Source organism: Entelurus aequoreus, linkage group LG04, assembly GCF_033978785.1.
Source record: "Entelurus aequoreus isolate RoL-2023_Sb linkage group LG04, RoL_Eaeq_v1.1, whole genome shotgun sequence".
NCBI classification, from domain to species: Eukaryota; Metazoa; Chordata; class Actinopteri; order Syngnathiformes; family Syngnathidae; genus Entelurus; species Entelurus aequoreus.
This window is the reverse complement of record NC_084734.1, coordinates 47,093,100-47,105,606: the sequence shown is the minus strand read 5'-3', so window position 1 is coordinate 47,105,606 and position 12,507 is coordinate 47,093,100. Positions and strand designations below refer to the sequence as shown.

The following is a 12,507-nucleotide window of genomic DNA, read 5'->3' as shown; positions in this document are numbered from 1 at the left end:
CCCAAAAAGTGCAGTTCCCCTTCAAAAGTGAATTTGTCCTGATGATTGGCTGCAAAACAAGTTGGGCCGACAATCGTAAATATCAAACATGTTCAATCAGTCTTTATTTTTTATTTTTAGTTTGGTATTATTATTACAAAAATTGTCCTAAGATCATAATCAGTCTCTTTTTTTCTTTATGTCCTCATCTATAATACCTGTTATTCCGCTCGTTTCTACAGGGGTTAGTTGTTATGAAGCTTTTTCTTCGATTTTTTTAGGTCCCGCGGTGGGTGATACAGTGAATTTTGGTATCGATCAGATATAAAGTAAATACAGTGCTAGTATCGCCAAAACTGATACTGATACTGACACTTTTGTACTTGAAACATCATATTCATGAAATAATTTTGTTGATTTGCCTCAAGTTCAAATACATAACCGTCCATTTTACGGTAAAACCTAGCAGCTCAGTTGCCACTTTGTATTTTAAAAATAAAAATGGTACCATTTTGAAATTTACTCAAATTTTGTGTAAACCAAATGCTTGTACATGGTCACTATATTGATGTGATGTGTATTAATTTGTGTTACCGATATTTATAAATATACTCTGCTATACAAGCTATACACTGACTACTCTAAAGTACATCCTACTTCACAGCTTCTGTACTTCCTCCATTGTGTCTCATTGTTAAGAGTTGTAATATCAACAATATCAAAGTATCTTTGCTAAAGTAGAAACCCTCAATCCCACCCTGTATTTTCCACCCACCTGCCGCTCCCTCCGACCTCCCGTTGGCGCCTCTGACGGCTCCATTGTGATGCTCAGCCACAGTCGGCTGCACCACTGAGTGGCACGGACCGCCGTCGGCGCCTAAAAGAGAACACGGCAAGCAATTAGGAAACCAGTCGGCGGACGGAAGAGGCAAAACCGTCACAGCAGGAATTACGGCCGATTCAGGCGTGCCACAGCATACGATGCGGGTATAAGACGTAAGATGTAAGACGTCAGGCGCATTTCAATTAGCTGTAGCCGTGGCAGCGCAGTGTGCAGAGAACTTCCAAATTTTGACCAATCTAGACGGTCTTGTCAGCAAATGTTAATCCTCCTGTAGTGATGTCTGAATTAAGTGGGAATAACTATAACTATAACAAATATATATATATACAGTATGTATTTGTATTAGTTATTATTATTATTATTATTCAGTTCAGTTTATTTCGAAGATGTATACAATACAGTTACAATGTAATGCATCACATATTTCCAGTTGTTTCATTACAGCATGTCTGAAAAGGAATAGGAAGAAGCAGCATATTATATTTTTTTATTTTTTACATAACATGACAAGTGTGGATGTCCAAATCTTTTAAGCAGGAAAATAGGATGTTAAAGAATAGTTAAAAAAAGACGGGGAAAAAAAAGCAGAAGTAGTGCTGTCAGCGTGCGGCGAGACCAATTATCATATTGCTCAAATCTGCCAGTTCGTCTCTGCATCAAAAGTGTTTTTTCCTAGTAGCTAAAGCAAGCGAAGGCGGTCAAAGTGTTTTGTTCTTAGGTGCTCTCTTGCACAAAGTTTGGATCTTAACAGCTGCAGGCCAAGAACAGCTGCTGATGTTGCATGAATCTGATCCAGCTTGTACAGTATTTGCTTTGAAGAAGATCCTCAGTTCGTCACTTGAACTCTTCTGTTGCTAACCCTTACAGTAGCATCAACCATTGATCACTGTTGCCTTCTTTTACCATCAATTCGAAGTTTTAGTCAGCTAGCATTGTCGTGTGCAGGCTTGGATTATCTGATTTATTGTGAGTAAATAAGTGGCAACCACATTCAAATGGCAGCCCGAGCACCAAAAGTATGGCCCTTTGGTCCTTAGCTTCATGTAAATGTAGTCCCAAAAACAATTTAGTTGAATATCCCTGTTGCGAAGTATTTTTTGGCATGTGTTCTAAAAATGGTTTTCCAAAAACAACAGAGAATTCATGTTCATATGCTAAGAGGATCTTTATTTAGCGTGTTTTTTTATTACTACATACAATACAGGCCAAAAGTTTGGACACACCTTCTCATGGGCACCCGATTTTGACGGCGGATTGCAATCAATGGTGTTCATAGCTGTCAATCACAAATAGGTCAGCTTCACCTAGCGATTGTGTACTCTCTGACTCGGCTGCATTGTTTTTACCTAATGCTCCAAGCAGGGATAGCACCCAAATTGTCTGTGTGGATGTCCAGCATACTACCATTGAGCTAATTGAGGCATTCTGCATTATCGCCTGCATTATTCTGCATGATCCTGTAACTACTTGGTATCGGATTGATACCCAAATTTGTGGTATCATCCAAAACGAATGTAAAGTATCAAACAACAGAATAATAAGTGACTATTACATTTTAACAGAAGTGTAGATAAAACATGTTAAAACAGACAATAAGCAGATATTAACAGTAAATGAACAAGTAGATTAATAATACATTTTACAGTTTGTCCCTCATACTGTTGACAAAATAATAGAATGATAAATGACACAATATGTTACTGCATATGTCAGCAGCTAAATTAGGAGCCTTTGTTGTTTACTTACTACTAAAAGACAAGTTGTCTTGTATGTTCACTATTTTATTTAAGGACAAACTTGCAATAAGAAACATATGTTTAATCTACCCTAAGATTTGTTGTTAAAATAAAGCCAAAAATGACATTTTTTGTGGTCCCCTTTATTTAAAAAAGTACAGAAAAGTACCGAATTACATTTTGGTACCGGTACCCAAATATTGGTATCTGTATGTACAGTCAAATCTTTTAAAAGCACATTTGCCGTATGTCCTTAAAAACAGCAAAACACTCCTGTTATAAAGATCATATTTGACTAGCGTTTTTGCAGCAGATTTCGAATAATGAAATGTAAACTCTGTCATATACAATACAGTAGTAAAGGATCTTTAACCAGTGTTAATATTTAGTTTATTTATCCTAATGTTGGCTTTTTTACTTCATTTATGACTGCCGTTGGAACTTTAATTTAGAAAGTAAATGTTTTCTGTAATTTTTTTTGTTTCTAGATCCGATGGACCAAGACAGCCGGCAGCGTGTCAGACCGCTTCCAGGACTCCAGCGTCTTTAACGAGACGTTGCACATTAGCAAAATCCTGAGGACCCAGGGGGGCCGCTACTACTGCAAGGCTGAAAACGGCCTGGGCTCCCCAGCCATCAAGTCCATTCGAGTGGACGTCTACTGTAAGTCCAACACACTTCTAGTTTGTGTTTGTGTTATTACCCTGCTAAGATCTGGCCTTGACTGTGCTGCTGCTCGCACACACTGCAGCTGACACTAGCTATGTGCACATGGACACATTTAATCGGATTAAAAGCCAAACTGGAATAAAAATGCTTCACGTAAACACGCCATTCAGAATATTCTGACCCGATCACACACATTCGGATCAAAATTTAATTCCGATCGAGACTGATGGTTTATGCCAAAAGTCATTCGGATTGTAATGCATGGAAACCCATATTTCTAAATTTGAGTTGAAACTATGCTTACTGCGTATGTCTTTGATGCCAGCTTTACTAAATTGAATAGTCTTGGAATGAAGCGATTGTCTTGCTGCTGTCACTCCCTATTCAACACGTACAAAAGTAGCATTGTATACTGTTGAGTTTGTTGCTTGTAAACGAGACTAGCAAAAACAAAAGTATGGTCTGGAGTGTCATGTGTCGATGTAACAATAAAAGAAGGGATCCGGTTGTAGTCTTAACGAGCTGTTTTAGTCACAACGTTACAGCTACTTCAAGCGCTAACTGATAGCTTCAGGGACGTACACAGAATCTCGTAACGTAAAGACGCGCTGCAACTCGTCATGAAAGGCAAAGAACAGCTTCATTCCAAAAAAAGAGAGGTAAAACAAATGTAGTGATTAGAAGAGAAAAAAAAATACATACTTTATATTAATAAATATCGTGATAACGTCAGACAAGCAGAAATGCACAAAACCATGTTTGTTTTCTGCTTCTTCAGCACTTGCAGTGAGCAAACACGTTCATAAGATGGCACCATAGCACACACAATAACACACCTTTCCTATTACGGTACATGGTGCGCATGTCAAAGTAAAGTATTCCAATTTAAGGTGTGATGCATGACATTCACGTCATAATCAGATATTTTTTTTGCTGGGTCCATGTACACAGGAACATTCTAATCCAAATTATGATCAGATTAAATACATTTTTCTAATGTATAAATCGCTAGTGATCTTGGTAGTGTGTGTTAATGACCTTCTGTATTGTTTATTTTCTGTTAAAGGAAGCAATTTGTTTTGGCACCAACGCTTTGTTTTAAAGGCTCCCATTGCTAAAGAGGAAGTTGGTGTGCTCCAGCGTCTAGCCTACACTCACCTGACACGGAAATGTGTGACCATTAGAAAAAAATGTCTCTCGCTAGACATTCCAAAACGTGTTAAATACTTAGATCCTGTTTTAAAAGGCACAGAGGTATGTAGTTTAAGTATAAATGTTCACATTTTATTTGTCATCTGTTCTACTGTGTTGTTGTTGTTTGGTGTTTGATTTAAAATGCACTGCTAATCCACTTGTGTTTCATCGCCCTAATCAATGCTAGTTGTATGGTCATTAACTAATGTCATGAGGTCATAATCCACATTTTTTAGACGTATATCGTGTTTAAATTTGTGCTAAATGTAAAGGTTATGTGTGTTTATTCAATGAGTAATTAATATATTGTCATTTAAAATATGTTGTACTGGACTCTCAAAGGAGGCTGTTGCTAATTTAAATGGTAAAAAGGTTACCATATTTTACGGATTTCAGAGCGCACCAGTATATAAGTCGTACCCATCAAAATTTAGAAGATAAAAACATTTGTACATATATTAACTGCACCGGACTATAAGCCACATATATATAATGGTATGAAACATTTTGTAAATGTTTATTTACATAACTTAATTGTTGAGAAAAGGTGCTGTCACAATGCAGTAAAACGGCTGATCAAACAAAACAGAGGTCATCTCATGCATAGGCGCCGATCTACATTTCTGTCAGTGGGTGCTCGGTGTGTGTGACTTGACTTTGACTTGACTTTATTTATTCATGCTTGCAGTGGAGCCAAGGCCCCACTGAAAAAACAGCTGAACTTTACAATGAATATTAAACAAACAAAGATAAAACAAATTAAAAGAACAGACAGTATTTTATATAAAAAAAAAAATTTCATTTTCAGGGCAACAGCAGCATGGAAACTATTAGCATTCTGGTATATGACTGTATTACTTATTTAATTAGATAGTATTATTATACAGTTTAATTGCAGTATGCAGGGTAGAGTTTTTAAGTCTCTTTGTCTTGGCTTTGGGCTCGGGTTCAGCCAGCTTATGTTGGTTCCTCAGTGTCCTGGCAGTGCGGCTGCCTCGTGTTGGAGGTAGCAGGTCATGCAGAGGGTGCTGCTCATCATGCATATCCCTGACCAGCTTCACTGCAGCCTCCTCTCTCCTGGTCTGGAGTGATGGTAGGGGTTGTGAGATGTTTCCAGCTCTCCTCGTAATGATTTTACAGGCACGTTTCTGGACTCGCTCTAGCTCTGCCTGTTGTTTTTTGGAGCAGCCCACTAAGAGCACTGAGCTATATTCCAGACACGGCCTGATGAGAGTGGTGTAGATGGTAACAAGGTCGTCTGCAGGTAGTCCATGTCTCGCCATAACTGTGAGGTAGTGCAGCCGCTTGGAGGTGTGTATTAGTGTTGTCCCAATACCAATATTTTGGTACCAGTACTAACAGTATTTCGGTACTTTTCGGTACTTTTCTAAATAAAGGGGACCACAAAAAATGTCATTATTGGCTTTATTTTAACAAAAAATCTTATGGTACATTAAACATGTTTCTTATTGCAATTTTGTCCTTAAATAACATAGTGAACATACAAGACAACTTGTATTTTAGTAGTAAGTAAACAAACAAAGGCTCCTAATTTAGCTGCTGACGTATGCAGTAACATATTGTGTCATTTATCATTGTATTATTTTGTCAAAATTATTAAGGACAAGTGGTAGAAAATAAATTATTAGTCTACTTGTTCATTTACTGTTAATATCTGGTTATTTTCTGTTTCAACATGTTTGATTGATTGATTGATTGATTGATTGATTGAGACTTTTATTAGTAGGTTGCACAGTGAAGTACATATTCCGTACAATTGACCACTAAATGGTAACACCCGGATACGTTTTTCAACTTGTTTAAGTCGGGGTCCACTTAAATTGATTCATGATACAGATATATACTATCATATATACTATCATCATAATACAGTCATCACACAAGATAATCACATTGAATTATTTACATTATTTACAATCAGGGGTGTGTGTGGGGGGGGGGGGGGGTAGGATATGGACATCAAGTAGTGGACATAGAGAGAGAGAGAGAGAGAGAGAGAGAGAGAGAGAGAGAGAGAGAGAGAGAGAGAGAGAGAGAGAGAGAGAGAGAGAGAGAGAGAGAGAGAGAGAGAGAGAGATCAGAAGGCATAAGAAAAAGTATCTGCATTTGATTGTTTACATTTGATTATTAGCAATCCGGGGAGGGTGTTAGTTTAGGGTTGTAGCTGCCTGGAGGTGAACTTTTATTGCGGTTTTGAAAGAGGATAGAGATGCCCTTTCTTTTATACCTGTTGGGAGCGCATTCCACATTGATATGGCATAGAAAGAGAATTAGTTAAGACCTTTGTTAGTTCGGAATCTGGGTTTAACGTGGTTAGTGGAGCTCCCTCTGGTGTTGTGGTTATGGCGGTCACGTTAAGGAAGTAGTTTGACATGTACTTCGGTATCAGGGAGGTGTAGCGGATTTTATAGACTAGGCTCAGTGCAAGTTGTTTAACTCTGTCCTCCACCTTGAGCCAGCCCACTTTAGAGAAGTGGGTAGGAGTGAGGTGGGATCTGTGGTGGAGGTCTAAAAGTAATCTGACTAGCTTGTTCTGAGATGTTTGGAGTTTAGATTTGAGGATTTTGGAGGTGCTAGGGTACCAGGAGGTGCATGCGTAATCGAAAAAGGGTTGAACGAGAGTTCCCGCCAGAATCCTCAAGGTGCTTTTGTTGACCAGAGAGGAGATTCTGTAGAGACATCTCGTTCGTTGGTTAACCTTTTTGATTACCTTGGTTGCCATTTTATCACAGGAAAGGTTAGCCTCTAGAATGGAACTTAGGTAGGTGACCTCATCTTTCCTGGTGATAACAATGTCACCCACTTTTATGGTGAAGTCATTGACTTTCTTAAGATTGATGTGGGACCCAAACAGGATTGATTCTGTTTTACCCAAGTGTATGGATAGCTTGTTGTCAGCGAGCCAGGTGCAAGTTCTACAGAGCTCAGCACTGAGGATTTTCTCCACCTGTGACTTGTCCTTGCCGGATACCAGCAGGGCAGTGTCATCCGCAAACAAAAACAATTCACAGTCGCATGCCGATGACATGTCGTTTATGTATATTAGGAACAGTAAAGGTCCCAATATACTGCGTTGGGGGACTCCACAGCTCACCGAGAGGGGGGGGGGACACGGTGCCGTTCACCTCTACCACCTGCTCCCTCCCCTCCAAGTAAGATTGCATCCAGCTCCATGAGGTTTTGTTAAATCCGATTGCTCTGAGCTAATCCAACAGTATAGCGTGGTTAACAGTGTCAAAGGCCTTCTGAAGGTCCAGCATGACCATGCCGCAGTATTGGCCCGCGTCCACCTCATGTTTGATGTGGTCGGTCAGATAGAGAAGGCATGTGTCAGTGGAGTGGTTAGTTCTGAAGCCGGATTGGAATTTGTACATGAGTTTATTAGTGGCAAAGTAACTATCGACCTGTTCATAAACTATTTTCTCCATTACTTTCGTTCTATCTACACTTCTGTTAAAATGTAATAATCACTTATTCTTCTGTTGTTTGATACTTTACATTAGTTTTGGATGATACCACAAATTTGGGTATCAATCCGATACCAAGTAGTTACAGGATCATACATTGGTCATATTCAAAGTCCTCATGTGTCCAGGGACATATTTCCTGATTTTATAAACATAATATACATTTTTAAAAAAACGAAAGAAGATTTTGTGATGTAAAAAAATATTGATTTAATCATAGTAGTATCGATTAGATATGCTATTGTACGTGGTATCATTACAGTGGATGTTAGGTGTAGATCCACCAATGATGTTTGTTTATATTGTAGTGTCCCGGAAGAGTTGGTACTGCAGGGAATTCTTGGAATTTGTTATGTAGTGTTCATGCTGTGTTGCGGTGCAAATATTCTTCAAAAATTTGTTTTTTGTTGTTGTTTGGTGTGGTTTCACTATATGCCACATGTTTATGACAGTGTTGGCATTGTTCATACTGCCATCCTTAGTGTGACATGTATGGCTGTTGAGTGAGTATGCACTTCATTCGCTTGTGTGCTGTGTGTCAAAGTCAAGATGATTGTGTTATTAGTTCGTTATCGGGCACAATGAAATTTTGGTCAGGCTCTGTTAATTATAGACTATATGATTTGTGACTTTTTTATTATGTAAAACGGACGGAACTTGCCACATAATAAACAACAACAAGATTGATTTTTAAAAAATGATTTTAAAGATTGTAAATTGCCATCAATCCCACGTGGGTGCTCGGGCCCCGAAGCACCCACGGGATCGGCGCCTATGAACTCATGGACCCACTAGCTGTGGAAGCAAGCTCTTCAATCAGCTAAACGGACTGAATAACCCAACTATTATGTTTTGGTGAATTTAAGAAACTGAGAAATTACAAAAAGAAAACGATTGTAAGTTAATAATAGGCCTACTAACACAGACACTTGTAAATGTGTTAGTATTTTAGCTAATGCTAACGACGCTAGCTTGATTACATTACAATAGCACTTAGAAATAGGCATGAAAACGCTCCTACAGGCATCACACATGGGGTGGTTAAAGGGGAACTGCACTTTTTTTGGAAGTTTGCCTATTGTTCACGATCATTATGAAACGACGGATGGATTTTTTTTAATGCATTCTAAATATTAAATACATATTTTTAAAAGTCCACTTACAATGGGAGCCATTAAATTCTGTCTATGGAGCCCTTAAGAAACATCCAGACACATCCATTGAGGTTTTATATACATGATGTAAGTATATAAGTAATGTAGTATCGAGCACATTTATATTAACATTTAATATTTACATATTTTGATCATTTTAAGCATACGTGGTGCATTAATTAAAAAAACGCATCACAACGTTTTCTTTTTTTTTTTTCCATCACCGATTTCTGCCTACTGCAGTCTTAATGAGAGCCAACAAACATAATAAAACATCACTTACTGTTCAATGTTTGCTGTCATTAGGATGCCGACTGCTGGAATGTTCATATATTCCCATTTAGATGAAGGGCAGCACGGTGACAGAGGGGTTAGTGCGTCTGCCTCACAATACGAAGGTCCTGAGTAGTTGTGAGTTCAATCCCGGCCTCGGGATCTTTCTGTGTGGAGTTTGCATGTCCTCCCCGTGACTGCGTGGGTTCCCTCCGGGTACTCCGGCTTCCTCCCACCTCCAAAGACATGCACCTGGGGATAAGTTGATTGGCAACGCTAAATTGGCCCTAGTGTGTGAATGTGAGTGTGAATGTTGTCTGTCTATCTGTGTTGGCCCTGCGATGAGGTGGCGACTTGTCCAGGGTGTACCCCGCCTTCCGCCCGATTGTAGCTGAGATAGGCTCCAGCGCCCCCCGCCACCCCGAAGGGAATAAGCGGTAGAAAATGGATGGATGGATGGATAGATGAAGAATGTCTCATAATCCTCACAAAGAAATGAGTTGGGGAAGCGGAGGGGGAACAAGCGCTTTTTTCGTGTCGTTCTCGCCAGTTCCAGGTTGATAATCCAAGCCTGCTGTCAAAGTGTCTCAACTTGTCAGATTATATCTTCAGTCATCTATTTTCCAGGTGGAAAGCATGATTTATGATCCAGAATAAACTTATAGGGAGCAGGGAAGTGAGGAAGCAGCTGATCAGTCGATGATGTAAACATAGGGACACACGGAAGTGATCACAGCGCCGCTATAAATAGTTTGTCTGCGTTAGCGTTTATAATAATAATATCACTAATAATTTGTTAATATTCAAGTCACGAAATGTAATTGGAGTATTGTTGGCGCTTTTTGAATGATTATTTATCGGATTTTGTGGGCGGAATAGTGGAGCTACTATTGGCTCAGCTGTAAACGGACTTTTAATTATGTTTATTTAATATTTAGACTGCATTAAAAAACTAAATCCATCCGTCGTCATGTCTTTCTTAACGATTGTGAAAGTGCAGTATCCATACATCCACCCATCCATTTTCTACTGCTTGTTCCTCTCATATCCCATGTAAATTTGCGTTGAGCTAGCACATATTGTTGCTTGCTTTGTTGGTATGAAACATTACATTACCCCGAGGCAGTCCACTACAAATACGCCTGTTTCTACGCAAGTGTTGTTCCAGACATGACGTCACATGCAACAAAGATATCAAAATGTAGAACTGTTTGATTTTATGTGAATTTGTACTTGGTAGTACCAACAACATATAGTCGGTGGCCTTGTGGTTAGAGTGTCCGCCCTTAGATCGGTAGGTCGTGAGTTCAAACCCCGGCCGAGTCATACCAAAGACTATAAAAATGGGACCCATTACCTCCCTGCTTGGCACTCATCATCAAGGGTTGGAATAGGGGGTTAAATCACCAAAATGATTCCCTGGCACAGCCACTGCTGCTGCTCACTGCTCCCCTCACCTCCCAGGGGGTGATCAAGGGTGATGGGTCAAATGCAGAGGTTAATTTCACCGCACCTAGTGTGTGTGTGACGATCATTGGTACTTTAACTTTTTTTACTTTAAAAGTACCAAATTCGATACCCATCCCAGGTGTGATTGTATTTTCTGTGTTAGGAATTGTCTTTGGTTTTGTTCTTTCTCCTCCTTCCTCTCATAGTCCACCTGCAAGGTAAACTGTTGAATGGTTAAATGCAAGAGGAAAGGGAAAAAAAAGCACAACAAAAAAGAAACAAAAACAAAAAAAACCAGTAAAAGATGGCGACGGGTGAGGCCGGGGTCCAAATGCATGTAAAGCCACTTTGATTTGGGGGCTTAAAAGTCAACTTTTTAATCTCTCAGTCTGTGCCGCTACGTGAAGGTCAACCACTTATCGTCATCCTGCTTCCTTCCGCTTCCCCGCCACCTCTCCCTTATCCTTGTACCTGCTTATTGGGAGCGACACAAGCACAGGTCGCCGACGAGAAACTGGTTCAGAGAGCCTGGCGAATGGCTTTGAGGAGCGAGAACTGACAGCGCTTCTCCTTGGCGGCGCGCTAAAGAGCCCGGCGGTGGCGGTGTGTGTGTGTGTGTGTTGGGGGGGGGGGATGTGAGCAGATGCCGGAATGGGTACGGGGATGAGGCGGCGTGCGGAAAGACCTGGGGCTAATCAGAAGAGGGAAAGTTTCCACCGCCAGCTCCTTCTTCTATCTGGCAGTTTGAGGTCGGCACGTTCGCAAAGACAAGTAAATAAACCAGGAAAGCTCTAATTGCGCTCTCGGGCAAGCTCTTGCATATGTAAAAAACAGAGACACAAAAGTAATAGATAAAATACATACAATGACTGTAGCTACACTACTAGTGTTGTTTTGGCACAGTAAATAGTACAGTAGACTGCAGCCTTAGCTACAATGTTCAACTCGGGTTTGGCCAGCTTAGGCCACAGTATGTCCACGCCAACACGGATACTTTCAATAAAACTACATCTATATATGAGTGTTGTTTCAAAAAGTTTTTGTCCACACAAAAACAAATTCACTGATTGTCATTTGCTTTCTGTCCAATCAAAGACCTGAAAAGCAGCCACAGCTGATACCAATAAATATAAGCTCTGTTCAGAGGGGCATAACAGAATCAATTTGATAACCGCTGGAGTAAAGCAATGTATTAGAAACGTGAACCTTACAAAAACTCCCAGTCCAATTCAGTTCTGATTCTTGTGTTGATAATTTAATTCAGAATCGCTTCTAGATTTGAACCTTAATTCTCGCAATATAGTATTTGGTAGAAAAATTATAACGTTTGAATCAGTTTAGAATTATGACAAATGAAAATTGCGATAAGAATGTGATTTCTTTTTCCAGCACATCCTGAAAAGCACATTGTTTAAAATTCTTGAAATGTTTAAATAAATGTAGAATTGTGATAAATGAAAATTGCCATTAGGATGTGATTTTTTTCAAGCACCCCTTTAATATATAATTGATTTTACAAAATAGATGTACAAATAAAACTAGTTTTGTCATTAAACAACAAATAATTTGATGAAATACATTGGAAATGTTGTTTTGGTGTCTTCTTTTTGATACATTGAATACATTTAAATTTTAAATAAATGATAGTTGCTAGGGCTGTGAATCTTTGGGTGTCCCACGATTCCATTCAATATCGTTTCTTGGGGTCACGATTCGATTCA

General features: G+C 39.4%; 1 protein-coding gene across 2 annotated transcripts in view; it reads left to right on the top strand.

The window, feature by feature from the left end:
- LOC133648689 (MAM domain-containing glycosylphosphatidylinositol anchor protein 2-like) overlaps window positions 1–12,507 on the top strand; it is a 562,410-nt gene that overhangs the window by 200,229 nt on the left and 349,674 nt on the right. For both annotated transcript variants that reach the window (XM_062045021.1, XM_062045020.1), the window contains exon 3: window positions 3,048–3,222. In XM_062045021.1, coding sequence (XP_061901005.1) covers window positions 3,048–3,222 — 175 coding nt within the window. The remainder of the gene's footprint in view (window positions 1–3,047; window positions 3,223–12,507) is intronic.